At 41.4% G+C, this 26,556-nt stretch overlaps 1 protein-coding gene and 1 long non-coding RNA gene across 19 annotated transcripts in view; one reads left to right on the top strand and one right to left on the bottom strand.

The window, feature by feature from the left end:
• The window catches only part of LOC144589453 (uncharacterized), a 57,522-nt gene extending 36,678 nt beyond the window's left edge, over positions 1-20,844 (top strand). The window contains exon 3 of the long non-coding RNA XR_013545563.1: positions 20,648-20,844. This is a non-coding gene — a long non-coding RNA (uncharacterized LOC144589453). The remainder of the gene's footprint in view (positions 1-20,647) is intronic.
• ZBTB49 (zinc finger and BTB domain containing 49) overlaps positions 1-26,556 on the bottom strand; it is a 60,153-nt gene that overhangs the window by 31,799 nt on the left and 1,798 nt on the right. For 7 of the 18 annotated variants that reach the window (XR_013545559.1, XR_013545560.1, XM_073001024.2 and 4 more), the window contains exons 2-3: positions 24,310-24,662; positions 22,676-22,846 (exon numbers count right to left, since the gene is read on the bottom strand). The exons of 1 other annotated variant lie outside the window; for it this stretch is intronic. Coding sequence is in view for 10 of the 17 variants with exons in the window: in XM_073001024.2 (XP_072857125.1) it covers positions 22,676-22,846; positions 24,310-24,311 (173 nt within the window). In the remaining 7 variants the exon portion in view is untranslated. The remainder of the gene's footprint in view (positions 1-22,675; positions 22,847-24,309; positions 24,663-26,556) is intronic. 10 more of the 18 variants (XR_013545558.1, XM_073001025.2, XM_073001027.2 and 7 more) reach the window with 2 other exon arrangements.

Raw genomic sequence — 26,556 nt, 5'->3', positions numbered from 1 at the left:
AGCCCATTTTAGCATGTGCAAACTCCTGATTGCTCTCTGTCCAGGCTTACACGTGTTTTCGAACCCGTGTTTGCTGACATCCGGTATACTCCTGCAGTGGTGAGGGGTCCCTTCTGTCCTTTGCTGACCATAACATTTGTTGTATTTTTGTGGTGGGCTTGAATATTGTTTGTAAGTTGTTTTTTCAAAAGTTTCCCCATGACCCCTTTGATATATGGCAGAAATACTTTATTTGTAGGTGGCTGTTTTTCTTTTTCAGTTTTGTGTTGCTTTCTTGGTTTGATGGCTCCTGTGATTTCATTTTTGGAGTAGCCATTTGCCTGTAGGGCCCAATTCAGATGGTTGAGTTCAGTGCTGAGAAACTGAGCTTCACAGTTCCGATTTGCACCGTCTACCAGTGTTTTGATTATGCCTCTTTTTTGATGTGGGTGGTGGTTGGAGTTTTTGTGTAGGTACCGGTCTGTGTGGATGGGTTTTCTGTAGACTTTGTGTCCCAGTCGGAGGTCAGTTTTGCATAGGACCATGACATCTAAGAACGGGAGTTGGCCCTCTATTTCTTTTTCCATGGTGAATTGTATATTTGGGTGGATGCTGTTGAGATGGTTCAGAAATACTTCCAATTTTTCTTCACCGTGGCTCCTAACTGCAAAGGTGTCATCCACATATTGGAACCAGACTGTGGGTGTGAGGGGTGCCGAAGCCAGGGCAAGTTTTTCGAAATGCTCCATGTAGAAGTTTGCTATAACTGGGCTGAGGGGGCTGCCCATGGCCACTCCATCTGTCTGTTCATAGAATTCATTATCCCACTGGAAATAGCTGGTCGTTAGGCAGTGTTGGAAGAGGGCCTTGATGTCTTCTGGAAAGATCTGCTGGATGAGTGTCAGAGTGTCCTTTATTGGTTTAATATTATATTAGAATATAATATTAAAAAGCTAGAAAAAGAAGTTACAATAACTAAAGAGAGAAAAAACAATTGTGGCACTAGAAACTGAAAGGACGGAATCAGAAGGGATTCATATGGAAAAGGTCCAGAGGGATTTAATATATTTAAATAGGGAATATTTTGAATTTAGTAATAAAACTAGAAGCTTTCGGCTAAAGCATCCCAGTCAATAAAAAGAAAGAACAATATAGGAGTTATACAAAATCAGAATGGGGATAAATGTAATAAAATGAAAGAGAAAGTAGAAGCTTTTCAAAAAATTTACGAAGATTTATATACTAGTAAGAATTAGAGATGGGGGTATTCGATACAAGTATCCCCACACAGCTGGATTTAATGAGGGCCTGGCCCTCACACATCTGCTTATGACAGTGGCCCCTCTCTTCCTTCCAATTGCTCTGGAGCACCGCTCGGCTAGCCACTTGGCAGCCTTCCAGGGAGACATCCTCCCTCCCTCTACCAGGAGTGGGTAGCCGACTGAGACGAGAATAGCGCTCCGGAGCGACTGGAGGGATGAGTGGGGCTGCCAGAGGTGGCAGTGGACATGTGAGTGGACAGTCTGGCCCCAGGGGCTGGACCCTCATTAACTCCAGCTGTGCAGGTATATTTGTATATACAGTGGTGCCTCGCTTAACAATTGCCTTGTTTAGCGATGTTTTCGCTTAACAATGTTTTTTTTAAAGAATTCTATGCATCATTTAACAATGTTTCCTATGGGTGATTTTCGCTTAGAGATTTCAGGACCATGCTTCACATAGCGAATGCATTTTTAGGTCCCCTGTTTCGCTTAACGATGTCCGTTTTTTCAATTTTAAAAGTGTCTTAAAATGTTCAAAAATGTTTTAAATGCTTGGAACCGTTAGTGCACCTTCTAAAACGTGTGCAAACTTAATTTGGCTTTGATCTGACTATTCGTTAATTTTTGGTGAATTATTTTTCTCCCCCATAGGAAAGCATTGAAACCAACTTTTGATAGCTGTCAAAAGTTGGGCTCACTGCATTTCAATGGGGGAGGAAAAAAGTCACAAAAATTAACGAAGACTCAGAACAAAGCCAAACTAAGTTTGCACACGATTTAGAAGGTGCTCTAACGAACCCAAGCATTTAAAACAGTTGCTGACTTTTCGTTAATGTTTTGTGAATTTTTTTCTCCCCCATTGGAAACAATGGAGCCCAACTTTTGACAGCTCCATTGTTTCCTATGGGGGAGAAAATAATTCACAATAAATTAACGAAAACTCAGAAAAAGTTTTAAATGCTTGGATTTGTTAGAGCACCTTGCACAACTTGTGCAAACCTAGTTTGGCTTCGTTCTGAGTCTTTGTTAATTTATTGTGAATTTTTTTTCTCCCCCACAGGAAAGCATGGAGCTGTCAAATTTTGACAGCTGTCAAAAGTTAGTGGGGGGAAAAATTCAGTAAAAATTAACGAAAAGTCAGATCAAAGCCAAATTAAGTTTGCACCCGTTTTAGAAGGTGCACTAACGATTCCAAGCATTTAAAACAGTTTTTGAACCTTTAAAGACACACTTAAATTTGCAAAAATGGACATCGCAAAACCATTGAAATGCATTGAATAGGCTTCAATGTATTCCAATGGAGGAAACATTGTATCGCTTAACGATGTTTCCTATGGTTTTTTTCGCTTAAGGATGGCAATCCGTGCCTACTGGAACAGATTAACCGGTTTTCAATGCGTCTCTATGGGAAAACCCATTTCGCTTAACGATGTTTTCCCATAGCGATGTTTTTTTAACCAATTAACATCGTTAAGCGAGGCACCACTGTACAAATACCCCCATCTCTAGTAAGAATGCTTCCATAGGAAAGACTGAAGAATAAATAAAAGGAACTTTAAGAGAGTGTCTAAGTCGCACTGGCCATGTGACCACAGAAGATTGTCTTCGGACAAAACGCTGGCTCTATGGCTTGGAAACGGGGATGAGCACCGCCCCCTAGAGTCGAACACGACTGGACAAAAATTGTCAAGGGGAACCTTTACCTTTACCTAAGAGAGTATTAATAGATGAGAACAGGGAAATAATGGAGAGAACAATTACAGAGGAAGAGACAGAAGCTATTATACATAACTTAAAGGTAGGAAAGACACCTGGCACAGATGGATTGGGCCCAGAGAATTACAAAACCTTCAAAAATTATTATCCCACAATTAAAGGACACGTAAAATGGGATACTAAATGGAGAAGAAATTTCCCCAGTCCTGGAAGGAATCTTTAAACAGTTATAATTTTAAAACCTAGTAAAAACCCTATAAACATGGAATCTTATACGCCAATTGTATTGCTAAATCAAGATACTAAAATAAAGGTAGTTCTGGCAGCAAGATTAAATAGTTTCATTGGGAAATATATTGAGAAAGGCCAAAATAGATTCTTACAAGGTACACAGATGTCAGATACAATGAGAAAGGTGCTTAATTTAATGCATCTGGCAAAAGAATCAAAATGTAAAGCAGGAGTGATGTCCCTAGATATTTTCAAAGCATTTGATTTGGTTGAATTGGATGTACAAAAAATCTTGATAAAACAGATTTGGCACACAGTTCAAATAATTCAACAACTATAATTGCAGAATTTTGCGAAAATAATAATAAATGAGGCTATGACTGAAAGAGGAAAGAGAAAAAGTTGCCCCTTATCTCCAATTCTATTCACATTGGTAATAGAGGTGCTGGCACAAGTAGTCAGAAATGATTGTTTAATCAAAGTCATAGATTCTAGAGATACTAGAGAGGATGATATAATAAACTTGTTTGCAGATAATACATTATTAATAATTACAAATCCAAAGGAAACACTGCTGAATATTAGAACACATTTGAATTTGTTTGAAGAAATTAGCTGGTTTAAAACTAAATTGGGAGAAATCTGAATGTATTTTATTAAATCATTCAGAAACAGACAAGAAGGAACTGAAAAAAGAATTAAAAGGAAGAATATATAGTGCAATTAAATACTTAGGAATTTATATTACATGGAATTTACAAGACATAATTAAATTAAATATGGATAAACTGAAGAAAGAAATTAATGAACAGATAAATCAGCATAAAAAATAAAATTGTCTTGGTTTTGTAGAATAGTGTAATGTAATATGAAGATTATCCCTAAACTTAACTTTGTATTCTGGATGCGCCCAAGAAAAATCAGAGAAATATACTTGAAAGACTGGCAGAAGTTAATAAATATTGTAATGGAAATAAGCGAACAAGGATTAATAAGAAGCAATGGTATATTCCAAAAAATGAGGAGGAGGGCTTGAATTACCTCACATTACACCACAAATCAATTTAGGTATCTACCAAATATTATAGTACATAATAGAAACTTAATATGGAGGAAACTGGAAATGCCAGAATACCCTGATAGAATGGAGGGATTCGTCTTTAAGGAAAAAATTGTGGAAGAAATCTAGAGAATAACTAACTCCTGTCTGACAAATATGGTAGAGTGCTGGAATAATCATAGATCTATATCGAGTCCACCTATTTCACCCTTATTACAAGTAGTGGAGGTTCAGAGCTTTCCCAAAACTCTTAAAAATAAACTTAAAGAAGTATTAATAGAGAAAGGGTTAAACCCAATAAAGAATTGAATGAAAAAGATAAAAATACTAGAAAGGAAATTTTGGGGGAGGAAGAGGGAATGTCTTGGTTTAATATATTCCTAATGGAAAGTTGGACTAGAGAGTAGATAAGAAAAGGAGAGACTAGAAAATTGACAAAATTTGAGGAGATGTTTGAACAAAGACAAGATCAAAAAGAAGTAAAAGAAAGGGAATAATTAGCATAATTCATAAAATTTTAGTACATTCAGGACTCAATCAAGCAACAATGAAAAACCAGTAGCAGGAGGATTTTAAGGAAGAGATTAAAGGAGAAGATTGGAATAAGATATGGTCACAAAGAATAATGAATAATATGTATATAAGGGTATATAATATGTATATAAGCCGCCTAGAGTGGTCCTCACTGACCAGATAGGCGGGGTATAAATAAAATAAAATAAATAAATAAATAAAAGAAAATTGTTATAAGGTAGCATGGAGATGATATTTAACTCCAGTAAGATTGCATATAATATATAAAAATATACCATCTCAATGCCGGAGATGCAAAACAGAAAAGGGGACTTATATGCATTTGTGGTGGACATGTGAAATAGAAAAAAAGAATGGGCACTGGTTTTTAAGGAAATTAGGAAAATTATTGGATGTGATATTCAAATATCACCAATTATTGCCCTTCTGAGCATAATTAAGAATGATCACTTTTAAAAAGATAAGAAAGAGTTAGCTGTTATAATGATTACAGTAGCAAGATTAATATTTGCAAAGAATGGGAAAAGTGACAAATTGATCTTGAAGATTGGTATAAAGAAATGTGGAGTTTAGCAATTAATGTTAACATGTGAAATGAAAATAAGAAGAGGAATAGCAATCTAATGATTTCAAAGATGTATAGGATTTATACTTGAAATATGTATTTTTGAAGGGTAAAGGCTGTATGCTAGCAGAAGAATCAATGTATTTTTGGAGAGGAATGGGGTGAAAAGCGGTACAAATTGATATTACTGGTCACCAAGTCCCAAGGGTGAATGTGGCACAGGTGGGAAATGTTTGTTGTGTATTGTAAATAGTTACTACTGAGTTTGTATTTTTGTTTTATTTCTGTTATTTGTAATTTTCCTTTTTATCAATAAATTTTTAAAAAGTTAAATTGCCACAAGATTCTTCGTTGTTTTCATCTTGGCACAATAATGTACTGAAGGAAGATGAACAAACATAAATTTAAACTAAATAAAACAGATGGGCAGTTTAAATATAATTGTTATGATGGACATGCCTGTTTTGGATTTACTAGGGCAGTGGTCCCCAACCTTTTTGACACCATGGAGCAGTTTAGTGTGTGTGTGGGGTGTCTGTGCGTGCTTGCGGGGGAGGTGCATAAGTCCATGCATGCGGGGGGTTGCATGTGTGCGTCCATGTGTCTGTGGGCTTGCATGCTTCCATGCATGGGGAGGCGTGCACCTGTGAATGGGTAGGGGCAGGCATGAATCCTTGCATACGTGGATGGGGGCATGCGTGAGTCAGGAGATCTGTCTCCACAGCCTGGTCCTACCAAGGCCATGGACTGAGGGTTGGGGACCCCTGTACTATTTATTTATTTATTTATTAGATTTATATGTATCTACTTATAATATATACTTGCAGGCCTCCAGGTTCCATCCTGAGTACACTACAAAAACAACTGGCTACACTCTACAGCCAAAGTTGTTAGATATAATTGCATCTGCTCGGACTCACAAAATCTAAATTCAATCTACAAAGGCTACAACAGCCATCCAATATGGTTAAAGAACACATTAACCAGGCAAGAGAAATTGTTTTTAGCTTTTAAATACAGTGGTGCCTCACTTAGCAAGCTCTCTGTTTAGCAACGAAATCTCTTTGCAACACACTTTTGCGATTGCTTTTGTGATCGCTTTACGATGTTCCCTATGGGGTATTTTCGCTTTGCGATGACCGATCATCGCAAAGTGACCATTTTCACACAGCTGATCAGCGGTTTCAAAATGGCCACCGGGAAAAAACATGGCCGCCCGCTGTTTTCTGGGACGGATTCCTCGCTTAACAGGCAGCGAAAATTGCCACACTATGGAGGATCTTTGTTGAATGGTGAGTTTGAAGCCCCTAGGAATGCATTAATCACGTTTTAATGCGTTTCTATGTGCTTTTTTATTTTGCATTGCGACGTTTTCGTTCAATAGCGATTTCGCTGGAACAAATTAACGTCGCAATGCAAGGCACCACTGTATTGTACTTTCAATGATGTAAGTTGATGTGGGTACTTTTAAGGAAAAAGGCCCTAAATAAATAAATAATAAAGAAATCCTGTGAGGCAGACCAGGAGAGAAAGCAACTGACTACCACTAGTTGTCACCCTAACTCAGACTACTCACCCACTTCTACAACCTATCCTTGACAAGAATAATTGATCCCTGCTTGGTGGCACGGTATACTTGCTTACAAACAAGCTCTCAAGCACAAACTATTTTTCTAAAATGGTTGTTGTAGGTTTTTTGGGCTATTTGGCCGTTTTCTGGAGGTTTTTCTTCCTAACGTATCACCAGTCTCTGTGGCTGGCATCTTCAGAGGAGAGGAGTTAGAACTGTGTTCTGGTGCAGTGTGTGGGATAGTTCAGTATTTGTAGCTGTGGGGTCAGCTTTTTGTCCTTTTCAGGAGATTGGGTGATCAGGGTGTGTTTTTGTTATGGGTGTATTGATGTGACAAGAGGGGAGGTGATCTGTCACTGTGATTGAGAAGTGTTGTTAGCTAGTCTTTTGTGTGAGATCACCACTCCTTGTAGCTGGGTAGAGTTCATTGACCTTTTCACAGACTGTATTTTTCAGTGCTGGGATCCAGGCTTTGTTGAGTTTTAGACTTTCTTCTTCTTCTTTTTTGAAGTTGTGCTGATGTTTGTGGATTTCAATGGATTTTCCTGTTTAGTCTAACATAATGATTGTTGGTGTTGTCCAGTACGTCTGTATTTTGAAATAGGATTTCACGACCAGCTTGTTTCAGGGATGTTCAGATACTGCCGATTTTTCCAGTTTTAGTCTATCTACAATGTCTTTCATGCTTTTTTATTCTGGTGTGGATGCTGCATTTTGTGGTCCGAATATATACCTGGCCATAACCACAAGGTATCCGATATACTCCTGCAGTGGTAAGGAGGTCTCTTTTATCATCTGCTGACTGAAACATTTGTTGTATTTTTTGGTGGGACTGAATACTGTTTGTAGGTTGTGTTTTTTTTTTCAAAAGCATTTTTTTATTTTGGATTTTTTATTCTTTTCAATTGGGGTAGGATTATGTGGAAGGGAATTTAGGGGTAGAGGGTAGGTATGGATTGGGAAAGGGTAAAATTCCAGAGAATGAGCTATTACGTTTACATCAACTTGTACAATTACACTAAAAAGATAGAAAGAAAAACAGCAAAATTTCCAGTATTTCTCTAGTTACTAATTCATCTATTCCCTGATTAGACCTTCACATTCTTCTTTAATCCATGTTTTCCAGACTATTTTTTGAGTCTAATTATGAAATTATTTCCTATACAATTATCCACCAAACATAATAATAGAATTGTAGAAAAGTGAAGTTGGAAGGGGCCTATTTATTTATTAGATTTATACCCCGCACCATCTGGCAGGCATGCCACTCTGGGCAGCTAACGACAACAAGACAAAGTACACAATATTAAAATACAATGAGAATAAAATAATACAAGCATTCAACTGATACAATAAGTAGTATGATAAATTAAAACAGATGGGTATGAAGATGATAGAAAGGCTAATAAAAGGGAAGCAGAGATATCAGCAACTTAATGCTCAGGGAAAGCCTGACAGAAGAGCCAAATTTTCAATGCTCGTTTAAACCCGTCCAACGAGGGTGCCAGGTGTATGTCCACGGGCAGATTGTTCCACAAGTGGGTGGTGACCGCCAAGAAGGCCTCCTTCAGTGTCAAGGCCCTGAACCGCCCTATTACAGACAGATATGGCTGGGAGCAGGTGTTCTGCAAGGTACCGAGGTCCTAAACCATTGAGGGCTTTGAATGTTATCATCATAACTTTGAAGATGATGCGTAAATGAACTGGTAGCCAGTGAAAGCAGCCAGAATGGGGGAGATGTGCTGAAATTTCTTCACCCAAGTTATTAATCTGGCTGCTGAACTAGTTGTAGTCTCTGCAACAACCTCAAGGGTAGCCTCATGTAGAGAGCAATGCAGTAGTCTATTCTTGAGATTATGAGTGCATGAATCAAAGTCGTGAGTGCCCCCACATCTAGATAGGGACATGTGCAATATTTCCATCTTGTCTGGATTCAACCTCACTCCATTTGCCCTCATCCACCCCAGAACAGGCTGCAAGCAGCATTCAAGTGTTGGAACAGCATCCACTGCAGTTGGAGAAAAGGAGAGGTAGAGCATCAGTGTACTGATGACACCGAGCCTCACAACTTCAGCTGACCTTGCCCAGCGGCCTCCTATAGATATTAAATAGTATTGGCAAGATGATCAACCCCTGCAGAACCCCACAATTTGAGGATCCATGGGGTGGAAGTCATCTCACCAAGCTGCACTCTCTGGGGACAGTCCCCCAAGAAGGAACGGAGCCATGCCAAAGTGAAGTCACTGATCCCCAGCTCGGAGACACACCCCAGGAGGATACCATGGTTGATGGTATCAAAGGCTGCTGAGATACCGAGGACGACCAACAAGGACATATTGCCCCTGTCAACCTCCCTTTGGAGGTCATCCTGTAGAACGACCAATGCTATTTCTATATCATGCCATGGCCTGGAACGGATCAAGGGCGTCAGTTTCCTCCAGGAGTGCCTGAAGCTGATCAGCCACCACCCTCTAGACCACTTTAGTTAAGAAGGAAACACTGGTGACAGGCCTATAATTACCAATTTCATCTGCCGCCAAATTAGGTTTCTTTCGAATGGGCCTACTGAATGTCTCCTTGAGAGCAGGAGAAACCATGCCCTCCTCGAAAGACCCATTATTGCCGTGGCCCATTCTGTTGTTACTGGCTTGGCTGCTTTGATGAGCAAAGTTAGGCAAAGGTTTAAGGAGGAGGTGGTGGCATGACAGCGCGCAAGCACCCAGTCCAATTGGACGTCACATATTGAAAGCAGGTTAACCTCTTCAGACAAGACCATGCACTGGATATCTCAACTTGATCTAAAGTCTGTAAAAAGGGATCAAAGTCCCAGCAGATGGTCTCCACTTTAGATTTTTAAAATGCCGCAAACTGATCACAGGAAATACTAGTGGGAGGCCTATCACTGTGATCAAGTTCTGCCTGCTTGTTGAGAGCTTCGCTTATCCAGACAGTGAAGAATGATCTTCTAGCAACCTTTACCCTAGGAAGGTAAAGGTTAAACGTGATCCTGGTGGCTTTTAAATTAATTTCCGTTAATGCTCTCTAGCCTTCTCCAATTACACTTCATGGCCCTCAGCTGCTGGTGAAACCAGGGGGCTAGCTGGGCTCGATGGCGGAAAGGGTGTTTAGGTGTGATTGTGTCAACCGCCCTGGTGGCAGCAGTATACCAGCCACCCACCAGAGCACTGACAGGAACACCAACCAAGTCAGCCGGAATCCCCACATATCTTGGAATCCAATAGGATCCAGTAACCTGTGGGGGCAGAGCATCTTAATGGGCCCAAGCTCCCCGCAGGAGGGAACTGCCACTGTGAGACTGCATTTAATAAGGTGGTGATCCAACCATGACAAGGGGGCTGATATCAAGTCGGCCACCATCGGAGCACACTCTCTCTGCTTGCCAGCAAAGACCAGATCCAACATATGGCTGCCCACGTGGCTAGGACCACTAACTTGTTGGGTGAAGTCCAAGGAAGCCATGGTTTCCAGGAACTCTTGAGCTGGACTGGAAACCTCGGCCTCCATGTGAATATTGAAGTCCCCCAGAACCAATAGTCAGAGGCAGGGGTCTGTGGGCTTCCTGGAACCGGGCCGCAGAGACGGATCTCTGCCCCTCGCACGCACGTACAGTGGGCATGTTGCACTCTCAGGGGGGTTATGTTCATGGAGGGGCATGTCGCGCTCGGGGTGGGCATGTTGCACTTGTGGAGGTGCGTGTCGCGCTCACACACATGCCCCTCCTTGGTATGATAGCATAGCATTTCAAATATCTGAAAAGTGCTATCATATCACCACTCAGTCTTCTTTTCTCAAGGCTAAACATGCCCAATTCTTTCAGCCTTTCCTCATAAGGCTTGGTTTCCAGCCCCCCGATCATCCTTGTTCCAATTTGTTAGCATCCTTCTTGAAGTGCGGTGTCCAGAAGTGGACACAATCCTCAAGGTGAAGCCTAACCAGTGCTAAATAGAGGGGAATTAGCATCACGCGGGATTTGGAAACTATACTTCTATTAATGCAGCCTAAAATAGCATTTGCCTTTTTTGTAGCCACATCACACTCTTGGTTCATATTTAGCTTGTGATCTATCACAATTTCAAGATCCTTCTTGCTTGTAGTTTTGCTGAGCCAGGTAGCCCCTATCTTGTAACTGTGCAATTGGTACTTTACACTTCTCCCTGTTGAATTTCATTCTGTTGCTATCAGCCCAGTGCTCCATCTTAAGAAGGCTATTTTCAATTTTGTTTCTGTCTTCTAGGGTATTAGCTGTTCTGCCCAATTTTGTATCATCAGCAAATTTGACAAGCATTCCCTCTACTCCCTCATTCAAGTCATTAATTAAAATATTGAAGAGCACCAGGACTCAGCCTTGGGGTACCCCACTTGTTACCTCCTCCCAGTTAGAAAGGACCCATTAGTCATCACCCTCCGAGTACAATTCTGTAGCCAATTGTGTATCCACCTGACACTCGATCTATCCAGCCCACACCTAGTTAGCTTGCTAATCAGGAGATTATGAGGCACTTTGTCAAAAGCTTTGCTGAAGTCAAGATATACTACGTCCACAGCATTCCCCCTGCCTATCAGGGAGGTGACCTAACCAAAAAATGAGATCAGAGTAGTTTGGCAGGATTTGTTCTTAACAAATCCATGTTGACTTCTAGTTATTGCTGCATTGATTTCTAGGTGTTTGCACAATGACTATGAACTGTTCCAGAATTTGGCCTGGGATTGATGTCAGGCTGACTGCCTTGTAGTTCCCAGGTTCCTCTTTTTTGCCTTTTTGGGGATAGGGACAACATTGGCCCTCCTCCAATCCTCTGGCACCTCCCCCGATTCCCATGATTTCAAGAAAATAATGGATAGTGGTTCTGAGAGTTCTTCAGCCAGTTCCTTCAGTACTCTCAGATGCAGTTAATCCGGCCCTGGAGATTTGAACTCGTTCAAGGTGGTAGGGTATTCCTTGACTATTTATCAATCTCCAGCTACAATCTTGTCCCGCCCCCCACTTCCACTTTGTTTGAAAGTTCATAGTCTGTCTTGTGGGAAAAGACTGAACTAAAATAGGAATTGAGCCCCTCTTCCTTTTCTTTGTCTTGGACATGAAATCCTATTTCAAAACACAGAAGTACTGGACTCTTTTTCTTGTTAGGATCTCCTGCCATGGGACCTTACTTCTGAGATTATTAAAATTGGCTTTTTAAAAATCCAGCAGAAGTGTGTGGCTACATTCTGCTTTTGTTTCCTTTGACATCAAGAATTCTAGAAGGACAGGGTCAATCTCACACAGAAAGTGGAATTACTGCCACTTCCCACACCAAGTCATCTCTGTTGATCAGAATCAAGGACAGCAAATACTCTAGGTTCTTTCTCCACTTTTTGTAGGAGAAAATTATCAACAACATAGGCCAGGAATTTCTTGGAAGGGCCATACTTGGCAGAATTTGCCTCCCAACATATATCTGGATAAATGAAATCTCCCATCACTACTACATTGTGTCTCTTTGAAAATCCTGCAATTTGTTTTCCTAAAGTTTCATCCACTTCCTCTCTTTGATTGGGTGGTTGGTAGTAGACTCCAACTACCAAGTTCCTTTTTTTGCCCCAACTAGATTGATCCAGATACTCTTGATTGAACAGCTAATCTCCTCCTCCTGTATTCCTGTACAAAAATGCATATTTTTGACATATACCGCCACTCCACCTCCCTTTTTATTCTCTCTGTTCTTTTTGATTATTTTATATTCCTCAATTGCTGTATACCAGTCATAAGAGTCATCTCATCAAGTTTCTGTTATTCCTATCAAGTCATAGTTACCCTCCTGAATTAAAATTTCCAGTTCTTGTTTCTTTCCCATACTCCTGGCATTTATATACATTTGTATACAGACACCAGAGGTTCTGTGATTTGTGGCCTGTTTGTCCTTGTACATGCTTATGAATATGATTACGATTATTGTTTATGACTATTACTATTATTGTTAATGTTATTACTGTTGCCCTTTTGATCAGTTTGGTCTATTCCTCCTATTGTGTGTAAGGCTTCATCTATCCTTAACTCTGTGCTTGCATTTCCCTCCCACTTCCAATTCAGTTTAAAGCCCTACTGATGAAGTTCTTCATGCTGTGGCCAAACACATCCTTCCCAGTCCTTGTTAGATGCAAACCGTCTCTTGCTAGCAGTCCTTCCAGGAAGCTTGGCCTGTGGTCCCAAAAACCAAATCTCCCTCGTTGACACTACCTTTGTAGACAGAGGATCTTCCTTCCCCTTTTGATTCCTCTTCTGAGGAGATGGATGAAAAATTTATTTATTTATTTATTTATTTATTTGATTTATATCCCGCCCATCTGATACATCTATACCACTCTGAGCGGCTAGAAAAAAAACTATCTGGGCCCCAAAGTCCTTGAGTTTCCTTCCCAGAGCTTCAAAGTCAGACATGATTTCTTGGTAGCTCCTCTTGGCTGTGTCGTTTCTTCCCACATGGACAAGAAGACAGCGATATGTATCTGTAGGTTTTATGAGTGATGGCACTCCTTCCATCACATCCCTTATTCGTCCTTCAGGGAGACAGCATACCTGGCAAGTCCATGGATCCTTCTGACATATTTCAGTCTCAATTTCACATAGTAGGGAGTCCCCTACTACAGCTACTCTCCTCCACTTCTTTTTGTAGGGTGTAGGTTCAGTGACTATATTCTGCTGTGCTTCAGCACTACTCATATCCTCCTGTGGGGTCTCCTCTGCACGAAGTCCGACTGACTCTTCTTCAAGTAACTGAAAGCAGTTTTGTAGTTCCACCAGGAAAGAGTGTCTTCTTCTTTCGCTCCTGTGATTCTTTTCCATGGTGGTTCCTCCACTCTGTTTGTAGCCTCTACAACACTTTCCTCCATGACAATGTTTTGGTTTTCTTCCATCAACAGTGCCCCCTCTGACAGCTGCTGCTACTCAAGAGTTCTATCAATCTAAGCTTCATCTTCCCCTATAGCCTTGAGTGTGGCTACTCGCTGCTCCATGTGTCTGACTTTCTCTTCAAACAATGCCAAAAGTTTACACTTGCTACACGTATACATCATTTTACACTCAGGAGGAAAGACAAACATAGCACAAGCTTTGCAGGTAACCACAACTGAGTTGTCTCTACCCTTCCTAATCCCTTCTTTTTTAATTTTCAACTGTTTGTTTAGGATACCTGTCCCTCTTGTTTTGTTAGTTTAAATATAGTTGTATGTATACCCAAAGGAACCAAAAAAACTTTGTTAGGGGCTTCCCCCAGTGAACTCCTGTGGCAAACTCTGTTTGCTCTCCTGTTCACGAGCTCTAGTCGTGAGCTCCTTGTGTCTGCCTTGAGCTTTATTTGTCAGCTGTGCTCTGCCTAGAGCCAGGAATCAAAAGGATAATAAGTCTCTTCCTGTGTATCTTCCTGTGTTTTATATTTTCCACACTATTTAGTTAATATTTTTTCTTTTTTGAATTATTATTTGAACTATCTGCACTTTAAACTATTTTTGTTAATTTTATGGAATGGAAGGCTTCCCTTCCCAGCGAGGAGCCATTGCATATCCGGGTGATTACGGGTAGAGGGAGATATGGTGCTGGAAGGGCCCCTACTCGTGTCAGAAGAACAGTGAGCAGATGCTTGAAAGTTGTATACTGTTCTGGGACTTTGACCAACTGTCAGGATCGAGGTAGCCAGATCAGCCGGCCTTCCACTCTAAAATTCCAGATTATTTATGATCTTATTCTGGAAGAGGATGCAGACTGGCGTGCATAACCGAGACATGGATTAGTGGGGAAGGGGGTCCACCCCTGGCCCTTGTTTGTCCTCCCGAATATGTGGTCCAGCACCAGGGTAGACTGGAGGGACGGGGGGAGTATCCATTGTATATAAAACACTCTGGAGATTACTAGGTGCTCTGTGGTGGTGAAGCTGTGTCTGGAGGCCCTCCACGTGTCAATAGCTGCCACGGATGGTACTGGGATTTTGCTGTGTTACCGTGCTCCCCGTGACCCAGCCATCTCCCTAACAGAGCTGGCGGACTTTGTCTCCAGCACTGTTGGAGTCCCTGAGACTTTTGGTCTTGGGTGACTTCAACTTCCATGCTGAGGCAAAGATTTCCAGTCCAGCTCTTGAGTTCTTGGAAACCATGGCTTCCTTGAACATGTCCCAACATGTTAACGGTCCCACCCACATGGGTGGTCATATGCTAGACCTGGTTTTTTCCTCCGACTGGAGTGAGCATGATCTGATGGTGACAGACCTTGTGTCTGCTCCCTTGTCATGGTTAGATCACCACCTAATATAATGTAACCTCTCAGTGGCCCTCCCACTTCGGAGGGAGCATGGATCTATTGTAATGGTCCACCCTCGGCTACTGGATCCTATAGGATTCCAGGATACCATGAGAGGGATTCCAGCTGATCTGGCTGGTGCTCCTGTCGAGGTTCTGGTGGACGGTTGGGTTACGGCCGCCACTAGGGCTGTCGAGACGATCACTCCTAAACACCCTATCCAATGCAGAGCTCAGCCAGCGTCCTGGTTTAGCCAGGAACTACGAGTAATAAAGCAAACTAGGAGAAGGCTAGAGAGAAAGTGGAGAAAGAAACCAACGGATTATAATAGAGAAGCTGTCAGGGTTGCGACTAACCATTATCTGGCCAAGATAAGGGCTGCTAATCGAGCTCACCTTGCTGACCGGATAAGCGAGGCTTCCAATCAGCAGGCGGAAATTTTCTGTATAGCCTGCAACCTATTCGGAATTGGTCGGGGTGAAGGGCCTCCTTCTAGTATCACACCTGACCAATTTGCAGCATTTTAAAAATCTAAAGTGGAGGCCATTCGGCAGGAACTTTCTCCTTTTTTGGTGACAGTGGATCGAGCAGAGATATCCAGCACTCCACCTTGTCCGGTGAGCTTTGACCATTTTCAGCCTGTGACATTGTGGACAAGGCGCTATTTCGCTGTCGGGCCACCACTTCCTCTCTTGACCCTAGCCCAGCCTGGCTAATCAAAGCAGCCAGGCCTATAACAACTGAATGGGCCACAGCGATAATTAATGAGTCTTTCTGGGAGGGCAGGGTTCCCCCCACCCTCAAGGAGATGCTCATTAGGCCCATTAGAAAGAAACTCAATCTGGCAGCGGACAATATTCACAATTACAGGCCCGTCGCCAACGTTTATTTCATTAGCAAAGTGGTAGAGAGGGTGGTGGCCAATCAGCTTCAGGCGCACTTGGATGAAACAAATGCCCTGGATTCGTTCCAGTCAGGCTTCAGGCCGCACCATGGTACAGAAACGGCATTGGTCGCCCTGTATGATGACCTATTGAGGGAGGCTGACGGGGAAAACGTCTCTGTTGGTCCTCCTCGATATCTCAGCTGCTTTTGATACCGTCGATCATGGTATCCTCCTGAGGAGGATCTCTGAGTTGGGAATTGGTGGCTTGGCGTTGGCCTGGCTCCGATCCTTCCTGGGAGATTGTCCTAAGAGAGTTCAGCTTGGGGAGACTGAGTCGGCCCCGTGGAGCCTCAATTGTGGGGTTCCGCACGGCTCGGCTATCTCCCCAATACTCTAACATCTATATGTGGCCACTGGGCGAGGTCATCGGGGGTGTGGAGCAGCGTGCCATCAATATGCTGATGACACACAGCTCTACATCTTTTTTCCAACTACAGTGGATGCTGTTCTGTCCCTGCAGCGCTGTCTGGGGTCTGTACTGCAATGGATGCAGGAGAATGGACTGAAGCTGAACCCGGACAAGACGGAGGTCCTGAGGGTGGGCAGACGTACCATCAGCAGTTTGGGAAACGCCCTCTCTTTTTGGGGGGGTGTGACTCTCACCGTGAAGAATGAGATTCGCAGCTTGGGGATTCATCTGGACCAGGCGCTTACCATGGAATCCCAGGTGGCATCCGTGGTCCGATCCGCCTATTTTCATCTGTGGCGGATTGCCCAGAGGGGGGGTCGCTCACCACTCTGGTCCATGCGCTTGTAATCTCAAGGTTAGACCACTGTAATGCTCTCTACGTGGGGCTACCTTTGAGATCAATGCGGAAACTCCAAATGGTGCAGAATGCGGCAGCCATACTTCTTAGTGGTGTGAGGAAACATCATCATATCTCCCCCACTCTGGCTGCCTCACACTGCCTGCCCATTCGGTTCTACGTTGATTTCAAAGTTCTAATGCTTATGTACAAAGCCCTAAATGATTTAGGGCCTCGATATCTGACGGAATGCCTTCTCCCACCTAAATCTACTCGTATCACTCGATCTAGCCAGGACGTGAGGCTGAGGAGCCTAAGGCCGAGGGAGGCCCGGAAGGAAAAAATAAGAAACCGGGCCTTCTTGGCAATGGCTCCTTGCCTTTGGAATAGCCTCCCTTCTGAGATATGTATGGCCCCTTCGCTGGGCATCTTCAAAGGCCAACTGAAAACCTGGCTATTTAGGCAAGCCTTCCCTCCAGCCACTTCTTGATTTATTTTGTTCTTTCATTTTGAGTTCTTGTCTACTGATGTATTACTTGTTCTATATTTTAAATTGTTTATTTTATATGTTGTTAGCTGCCCAGAGTAGTCAGTTGACTAAATGGGCGGGTACAAATTCAATAAATAAATAAATATTTAAAAACATTTATATATTTTTTTTAATTGTTGACATTGTGTATCATGAGTAAATCATATATCATCCATAAAACATCTTATCTGCATTTTCTTTAATAGTCACTGATTTTTAAATATTACTCTTCTACCATGTTATACCCATTATATCCTAGTCTTTAACCATTTTATTCATTTAGTCCATTTTTATTGTTGAGGTTTTCTTTCCTCCTTCTGGATCCTCTTGTTTCTATAGTGCACTTTCCTTTAGGCCTTCTCGCTTGCTCTTCTGCTCTAGTCAAGCTTCTTTCTCCCTCTGATACTGATAGTGTACTTAATTTCTCCTCTTCTTATTTCTCATCTGTTTTTTTGTCCAGCTATTTCTCCTTTGTTTTCATAAAATCTTTTGCCTTCAGTTTTGAATTACTATATTTTTCCATTTAAAAGATACTCCCCCACATATTTTTGTAACTCAAAAATTATTCAGCCTCTGGGCTCAGAACACTCTCACATTACGAGTCCTTGTTCCTTCTGAGCCTACAGACTCCACCTCTAACGAGGTGTGTTACAATTGGTTTGTTCAACATCAGCTAAAGTCAGTTCCATAACGTTTATGATCAGAGGAAGCTAAGTCTCCTGACTTTAGGAAGCTAAGCCTTCTGATTGAAGGAAGTCTATTTACAGAGGCAAGGTACAGGCCATTTTGTTCTCCCCTCAGCTTACTTCTGTGTTTAAGATGCCCCTCAATTATTAGTGTAATAATTTTAGGAAAAAGTAGTGTCTTATACATGGAAAAATACGGTAATATATCTGTTTCCAGAATTCAAAGAGGTCACCTTCAGGCACCAACCATTATAAATAATTTGAATTTGTTTTCAAGTAGTATGTCAACTCTGCATATTCTTTCCTTTTCTGTCAATTGCCACAAAATATGTTTCAAGATCTTAGTTTCTTTGTCTTTTCTATTAGGTTCCTTGCCTTGTATATTTCTTAAGACTTCGAAAGATCTTTCTCATAAATTTAACATGAATTTCTCTGGGGAGATTTTTATCTCCATGAGAGATGCCAAATAAGAAGTAATCACTTGCACTGTGTCTTTTTGTTCTGGTAGATTCTAAGGCATTGGCTTTTTCCATTTGTAGATTTAACAGAGTAATTTAATCTTGCTTGCTTTTGATGTCCCATCTATTCTGGCTATTTGTTTTTTTTCTGTAATTTGATTTTTAATATCAGTCATTTGCATCCCTAAATTATTTGTACACATTGCTGAGCCATCCCTTCTTGTAATTGCTGTAGCCTTGTTGATAACACCTCTTGAATACTCTGTTGCCAGTCCTTAAATGAGTTCCCCAACATCCCACTGAGATTGTTCCTGTGCTGGTGAGCCTCTTTGAGTTCTCTCTTTTCCACCTTTTGTTGTCATATTGATTATTTTTTCTTCCTTCTTAAGTAAATAAGGGGTGCTGTTTACGTTTTTTGTCAGATGTTTTCTTTTCCTCTAAAGAATGCTGTTTAAGTCTTCTGTCAGCACATGTTGTTATAACCTTACTTTCCTTTCTCAGTCTTATTTACATGTCTGATCCAAGAGTGGGGTGGAGCTTCCCTCTGGGTAGAAAGTTCTTGTTAAGTATTTGTTTTAGAGTCCGCTGAGCAAAGCAGGGATACAACCAGCCTTCAAGGTCCTCACAGAGAAGAAAAAAAAGAGACAACAGCCTCTTCTTTAAAGCTTATATTACATATGTAAACTCTTCACAAAATACTCCAACAGCATGTCCTCTAGCAACTCTCCAACTATCTGTAACACATGTGTGTTCCTATGGACACTACATAGTACATATGACCAATCAGGTAACATTATCTCAGCGTAGGGGATCTCAAAATAATTACATCAGCCTTCTGCCTAGTCAGCATGACTCAGCTTTATACACAGCTGTAAAATATGGCTGATTAACAATTTCCTTTATACATTCAGTCTAAGATGTCAATTTCTTCTATTGCAATCCTTGTAGTGACAGTTCGTGGGTAGGTGGGGCTCATCAGCCTTGGAAGGCAGCCCATCTAGGAGAAGGAAAACTCCGATTTCAAACCTCCACTGCTTTGTGGCTATATCCACTGATGGAAAAGGCTTCAGGAGTTAACCTTGAGGCAAAATCCAGAGCCGAAGTCCTGGAGGCAGTTCGTGTCGTTCTGGCAACTCCTGCGACATTGTTGGAACCAATTGTATTGGCTCTTGCCTTTCCATTAGACTATGCCAGCGACATGGAGAGGGGGGATTTGCTGCTGGGGTAACAGCCTATCATCCATATTATTTTACCCAGGCTTCGTGCTCTGCAGAGGACACTCCAGCTTTGCATACAGTGTCAAAACAACATGGAAAGGGATTGCCACTCTCGAATTGGCCTTCTCAGCCACACTGGATGCTGTTCCATGTCCTCCATGCAGAGCACGTTACCATGTTCTCTCGAGACTGAAGGATGCCTAACAGTGACAGTTCTCACAGTCACCAAGTCACAACAATAAAAATTTAAAGGCTATGCAATGCTTTGAAGTAAATAGGATTTGATATTGATATTTCAGATAGTCACAGCAGCGAGGCTTTTATCTTAAATTGCTCTACTTTCATGACAAGGTAATTTTCTCTCTCTTCTCCCTTTCTCTCTTCTTTCCCCTTCTTCTCCTGATTCAAGCTTGGGGGGCAGGGCGGGAGGCTCACTTCTAATGTAAGATTTTTTTTTTAGTGAAGTCCATTTTGCCTTCAGCAATCCCATTTCCCCCTTCTGTCATCTCTGCTGCTTCAGATGCCGGTTCTCTGGCCTAGAGGACCATCCTCCTCTCCCCCGGGTTTGAGGAGCCTGGAACCAAGGAGTCCTGGTCAGTGTCAGGACCTTGCCTGAAACTTGACCGGTTCTCACCACAATGAAACCCCACCCCAAACTCAAGCAAAATGGGCTACACAGCACTGACAGAGATGGGGACTAAACTATGCTATAAACCAAGATGCCTGCTCTGTCCTCACATCTACTCTGGCAACACAATTACAGATCCCAAAAATGTTGTACATAACATCAGGGAGCTGTTTACCTGTTCTTCTTCTAATGTAATCTCTTTTAATGTGCTTTTCTGCACTCTTATATAGGACAAGCAGGACAATCTCTACGCAAAAGATGGACAAAAATCTGACCTCAGGAGGAATGTCAATACACAAAAACTGTTTCAGAACATTTCCATCTACCCAGACTTAAATACTGAGAGGGATAGCCAATTCATCAGAAGAGAAAATGAGGATTCAAGATGACCACAGCAGATTGGAGAACTGGACCAAAAGAAACAAAAGGTTTTAACAAGGAAGTATGCAAACTACTATTTATTTAGGCAGAAAAAACAGATGCAGAATTACAGAATAGGTGACACTATGCTTGGCAGTAGTATGTGTGAAAAGGATCTATGGGTCTTAGTAAACCACAAGCTAATATGAGCGAACAGTATGATGCAACTGCAAAAACACCCTAATCCTAGGCTACATAAACAGGAGCACAGTGTCCAGATGAAGAGAAGTAGCAGCATCACTCCATTCTGTCACAATGAGATTTCCCTCCACTGGGCACCTCAGTTTAAGGATATTGACAACCTGGAACATACTGAGAGGGCAGCAAAAAGGTTGGTAGAAGATTTAGAAACCAAACCCTCTGAGAAACATAGCAGGGAATTTGGCATACTTAGCTTGATGAAGAAAAGATGGAGAGGCAGTATAAAAGCCACTTTCCAACATCTGAAGGACAGAAACAGAATGTGAAAAACTTTATGTTTTGCTACTCCAGGGGGTAGAATCTCAACAAATGGATTCAAATTGCAAGAGACTTTGGCTAAACATTAGAAAGTACTTCCTAAAGGTAAGAGCTGTTGAATGGCTGAACGGACTGCCCTGGAAGGTGCACAATCCGCTTCACTGGAGGTTTTAAAATAAAGATTGGTGTCCATCTGTCAGAGATGCAGTAACTGTTCAGCAGAGGGTTGGAATTAATCATCCTTAGAATCTTTTCCAGGTCTAAACCTCTATGATTCTTCCTCCTCAAGCTAAAGATTAGTTGTGTACTAATCTACAGTCGCTTCAGCCATCCTCCCAATCTAGCTGGAATGAGTTCACAATTAGATAGTCATTTTTAGGCTTTGATTTTATTGAATTTTACTGACTACTGTATAACTTTCCACTTATTATTTATGTTAGTTTTATTTTTGCTCTGAAGTGTTTTGTGGTGTTGTACTTTACTTTCAAAGGGGACGTGGTGGCGCTGCAGGTTAAACCGCAGAAGCCTCTGTGCTGCAGGGTCAGAAGACCAGCAGTTGTAAGATAAAATCCACACGATGGAGTGAGCTCCCGTCACTTGTCCCAGCTCCTGCCAACCTAGCAGTTTGAAAGCATGCAAATGCAAGTAGATAAATAGGTACCACCTCGGTGGGAAGGTAATGGTGTTCCGTGTCTATAGTCGCGCTGGCCACGTGACCATGGAAACTGTCTTCGGACAAACGTTGGCTCTATGGCTTGTAAATGGGATGAGCACCGTGTCCTAGAGTCGGACACAACTGGACTAAATATCAAGGGGAAACTTTACCTTACTTTACTTTCAGAAATCTCAGTGAAATCAGGCTAATCCAGCTACCCATGAGCCAGTTCATACCTGCAGTAACACTTGCACAACTTAACCATCTTAGAAATGTATCGTTGTTATTGTTCAGTCATTAAGTCGTGTCTGACTCTTCGTGACCCAATGGACCAGAGCACACCAGGCCCTCCTGTCTTCCATTGCCTCCCGGAGTTTGGTCAAAATGTATAGAAATGTATAGGGATGCCACAAATCTCTTAAGAATTACGTGAAAACAAGATTTCTATTTGATTTGTATGAACAGCATGTCCATGGCTAGACCCAATGTCCATATCAACATGCACTGAGAGGCACCTTTCTCCCATACATAAGTCTATGTCTCCAAATTGTATAGAAAGAACACCTGTCTGGAGTCATAACCTGTTTATATGACTTGTGGGACAGAATTATCAACAAGTTTATAGGGAAGTTAAGGTACACTGATTTAACTGAGACTTCCAAGCATGTGCACTAAAGAATGGGGTCCTAATTAGTGCTCCAACTAAAGCATTTTAGCAACATACCTGAAATACTGGCTGAAAGCAGCTAACACATTTTTATGTGCTTTGAAACAAACACTTTTGACCACCAACATGCAATCACAGAGGAGTCCTTGAATGCGCTGGTCATGAAGCTGTTGAAGGAGGTAGCAGCTATGGCTTGCAAAAGCATCCATGTTAGAATGCCTTAATAACCTAAAACAATGAAAGTAAAATATCTCAGGGAGACAGTTTTATTTATACATTGCATTAGAGTCACAGGAAAAATTATTAGATTAATTAATAAAGATATACAAAACAAATGACTGTAGATTATGAAAAAATTTATTCAGGGGTCCTCAAACTTTTTAAACAGGAGGCCCTGTTCACTGTCCCTCAGACTGTTGGGGGGACGGACTATAGTTTGAAACAAATATGAACGAATGGATCAAGTTTTTTTTAATGACCCAGGTCCTTTTTTACTTGATGGGGTGAATTTTTTTCTTAAATGCAAAGTTATTGTAAATTAATGATTATAATGTTAATAAGTGATTAAATGGAAGATGGGATTTTATTTTAATGGCAAAAGTGGCTTTAAAAAGTAAGAATGTACTACCTTTTTTGCTCTATAGAAAAGTTTGATTTTGGATGGTATTATAAAGAATCTAGTAGATATTAAATTACAAATTCAATACAAAGAAATTCACTTCTACTAGTTTCCAAAACTGGCCTAATTTTATTCCTTGAAAGATGAGGAGGGCCCCTCTTCTCCCCTAAACATACTTACCTACTGTTCTCACTTCTCTTCTGTCTTCTTCCTTCCTTCTCCTCACAGGCAGCAGCAGGAGTGTGACACTCTGCAGCTGTCGGAGGAGGAAAGTGCATGGGATGACTTCAGCATTATAATCCGGTGAGCTTTCCTCCTCCAATGGCTGAGGAAGAGTTGCACAAGAAGGAAATTCTCCTTCTTGCGCAAGCAACCACTATACCACCAACAACTGACCGCTGGGCCGGATAAAAAGACAAGGTGGGTTGGATGTGCCCTGCGGGCCATAGTTTGAGGACCTCTATATTAATTCAATTTTTAAAATGTCTACAGTGGTGCCTCGCTTGACGACGTTAGTCCGTTCCAGCAAAATCGCTGTTAAATGAAATCGCTGTCAAGCGAATTTTAAAAACCCATTGAAATGCACTGAAAACCCTTCAATGCGTTCCAATGGGCTAAATACCTCAACGTAAAGTGAAGATCCTCTATAGGGTGGCCATTTTCCGGTGCCTGTATAGCGAGGAATCCGTCCTAAAGCATAGCGGGGAGCCATTTTGCACAGCGTGCAGCCAATTTAGAGGCACCGATCAGCTGCTTGAAAATAGTCGTCTAGCAAAAAATCAGTTCCTGAAGAAGGAACCAATCATGGTGAAGCGAATTTTTCCTATTAGAACATCATTTTGCGATCGCAAAAACCTCATAGTCAAGCAGTTTTGTCGTTTAATGAGGTAATCGTTAAGTGAGGCACCACTGTATTTTATGACATACCAAATATAACTTCTGTGTGCACCTTATGGATAATTAGAGAAAGATACTAATAACAAAAAAGTTACTTGGGGACTAATCCTGCTAGATATTGTTACTGGACACCATCCAGATGAAGTGAACCAAAAGTTGATATTTTCACACTTACATGTTAATGAAAACTGGTCAATGTGTTCCAATGGGGAAATACCTCATCGTCCAGTGAAGATTGCCCATAGAGAACCACCAATCAGTTGTTTAAAAAAACTGTCTTCCGAAGCAGGGGTCCAGAAAGCAGCCATTTTGAGAAGGGAGGGAAGCCATTTTACGAAGGGAAGCCATTTTGCGGAACTGGAAAAATCGTCGTCTAGCGAACAAACGATTTGCGAAGCAGGCTTCTAATCGACATCAAGCGAAAAAACCCCATTGGAACCATCATTTCGCGATCCCAATAGCAATCGCAAGAAACTCGTTGTAAAACGGTTTCGACGTCATGCGGGCTAAGCGTCAAGTAGGGCACCACTGTATATTCAAACAAGGCATATATTTAAAGTATATTAAATAAACTTAGTATGCTTCATAACATTTGTTGCATTTCTAGACACAATCCAAAGAAAGTATACTAAAAGCGGATGTTTTATACCCCAACTCCCAAATTCATCACAGCATTTAAGCAAACTAATTAAGTAATTCAGGCATAGTAAGATAAAATCAAATGCTTCAATTTTTAAATGCTCATATGAATGCAGTATGAAGGGAACCTGATGGATCCTCCCAGGAAGTGCGAACACAATATAAAATTACTGCACTGCCCACCCTTATATCTCTAACAGCACTGGAACACACAGCAAGGCCCAAAAACAGATCTTAAGGTATCATACACATTAATCACCAGGTGCTTCTAACATTAATGCCATTTCCTTCCAGTTTCCAATGCCACTGAGCCTCATATAATCAGAGCATCTGAATACAAGACCAAGGAGCTTGTAATACTTGCTTCAAATGGTGGTTAGGTGGTATTACAACCCTCAAACTTTCCTCCAGCTCAGGGTAAAAATGGTACTGGACGAACATCCCTCATCTTTATTTCTCACAGGTCTACATTAGCAGCAGCAAATGGAAGACAGAGATTGAAGCCAATTCTCTCTTTGCCACCCAGCACGTTGCTGTGCATCACACAGGCTGCCACTAGTCCTCAGGAACCAAAATATAACTGCAACGTCAGTTACCTTGTGGAAAATGACATTTCCAGGTGCAACTTGTACAGCAGTACACTATGTGCAAAATAACTGGTGAGAAAGGGGAAAACCTTAATTCCTTTCATTTCCCAAGGCATCAAACTGGTATGTACAGTGAAAGAAAGGGGGAATCAGTGGATGAGTAGCTGGAGTAGAAGGTTCAACAGATCATAAGATGAGGATCTCAAATAAAATCTAGCTTGACTCTGAGATGTGTTCTTCCCTGATTTATTTTATGAGAGTGTTTCCCTTCTTTTCCTCAGGAGAATCAAATTTGAACAAAAGGACCACTCCCAAACTGCCAATTTGATTTCAGCTGTAAAAAATATGTAGATGAAGACTGTACAGGGTTTGAGTTAAACAATCTCACTATCTGTGATGCAGCTGCATCTTGGGTCAGCAGGTATTTCTCAGTTTATAAAAGCTAAGTGTGCTGCTTATGTATCACCCCATAGCACTTAAAGCACTCTCTGGGCAGTCTACAAGTTAATTGTGCAGGCTATAGACTGTCCCCACACCAAGCTGGGTACTCATTTTACCAACCTCAGAAGGATAAACAGCTGAGTCAACCTTGAGCTGGCTACCTGCGATTGAACCCAGGCTGTGAGCAGAGTTTTGACTGCAGTACAGCAGTTTAACCACTGCGTCATGAGGCTCCTTATAAATTCTAAAAACATTATAAATTCTATAAACATGAAGAGCTAAACCTTGAAGCCAGGAAAGGGATCAGCATTACTGTTAAAGTGCCAGTTGTCCACCTCTAAACATGAAAGAATATTGCACTATGTTACATAAAGTATGCAACAATGCATTTGCCAGTGATTATAGTAAATGTGGATGCATTCCCAATCTAGTTCTCTCTAAAATTCTTATCATTCTAAAACAGAATAGCTATGATACCTGGAGATTAAATACATGTGGAAGTAACTTGATTAGGGAGATAACACTCTTGAAATTCAAATTAGCTTTTTCTTTTACTGGGCTATCATATACTTTATTGCTTTAATGAAATGCTATAAGACTACACAGCTTGGTGGGGAAGAGGTATTTATCAAATACCCTTTCTAAAGACTTTCTATAAGATTTTATGCATCATTCAGCATGGAATACGAGGAGTGCTGTGTTTTTACTTAAATCCACAACACAGAGTGATTATATGGAATTAAATAACTTTGCTT

This window comes from Pogona vitticeps, chromosome 5, assembly GCF_051106095.1.
Source record: "Pogona vitticeps strain Pit_001003342236 chromosome 5, PviZW2.1, whole genome shotgun sequence".
Classification (NCBI taxonomy): Eukaryota; Metazoa; Chordata; class Lepidosauria; order Squamata; family Agamidae; genus Pogona; species Pogona vitticeps.
Note: the sequence above shows the minus strand (reverse complement) of the source record. Positions and strands in the feature narration are given on the sequence as shown.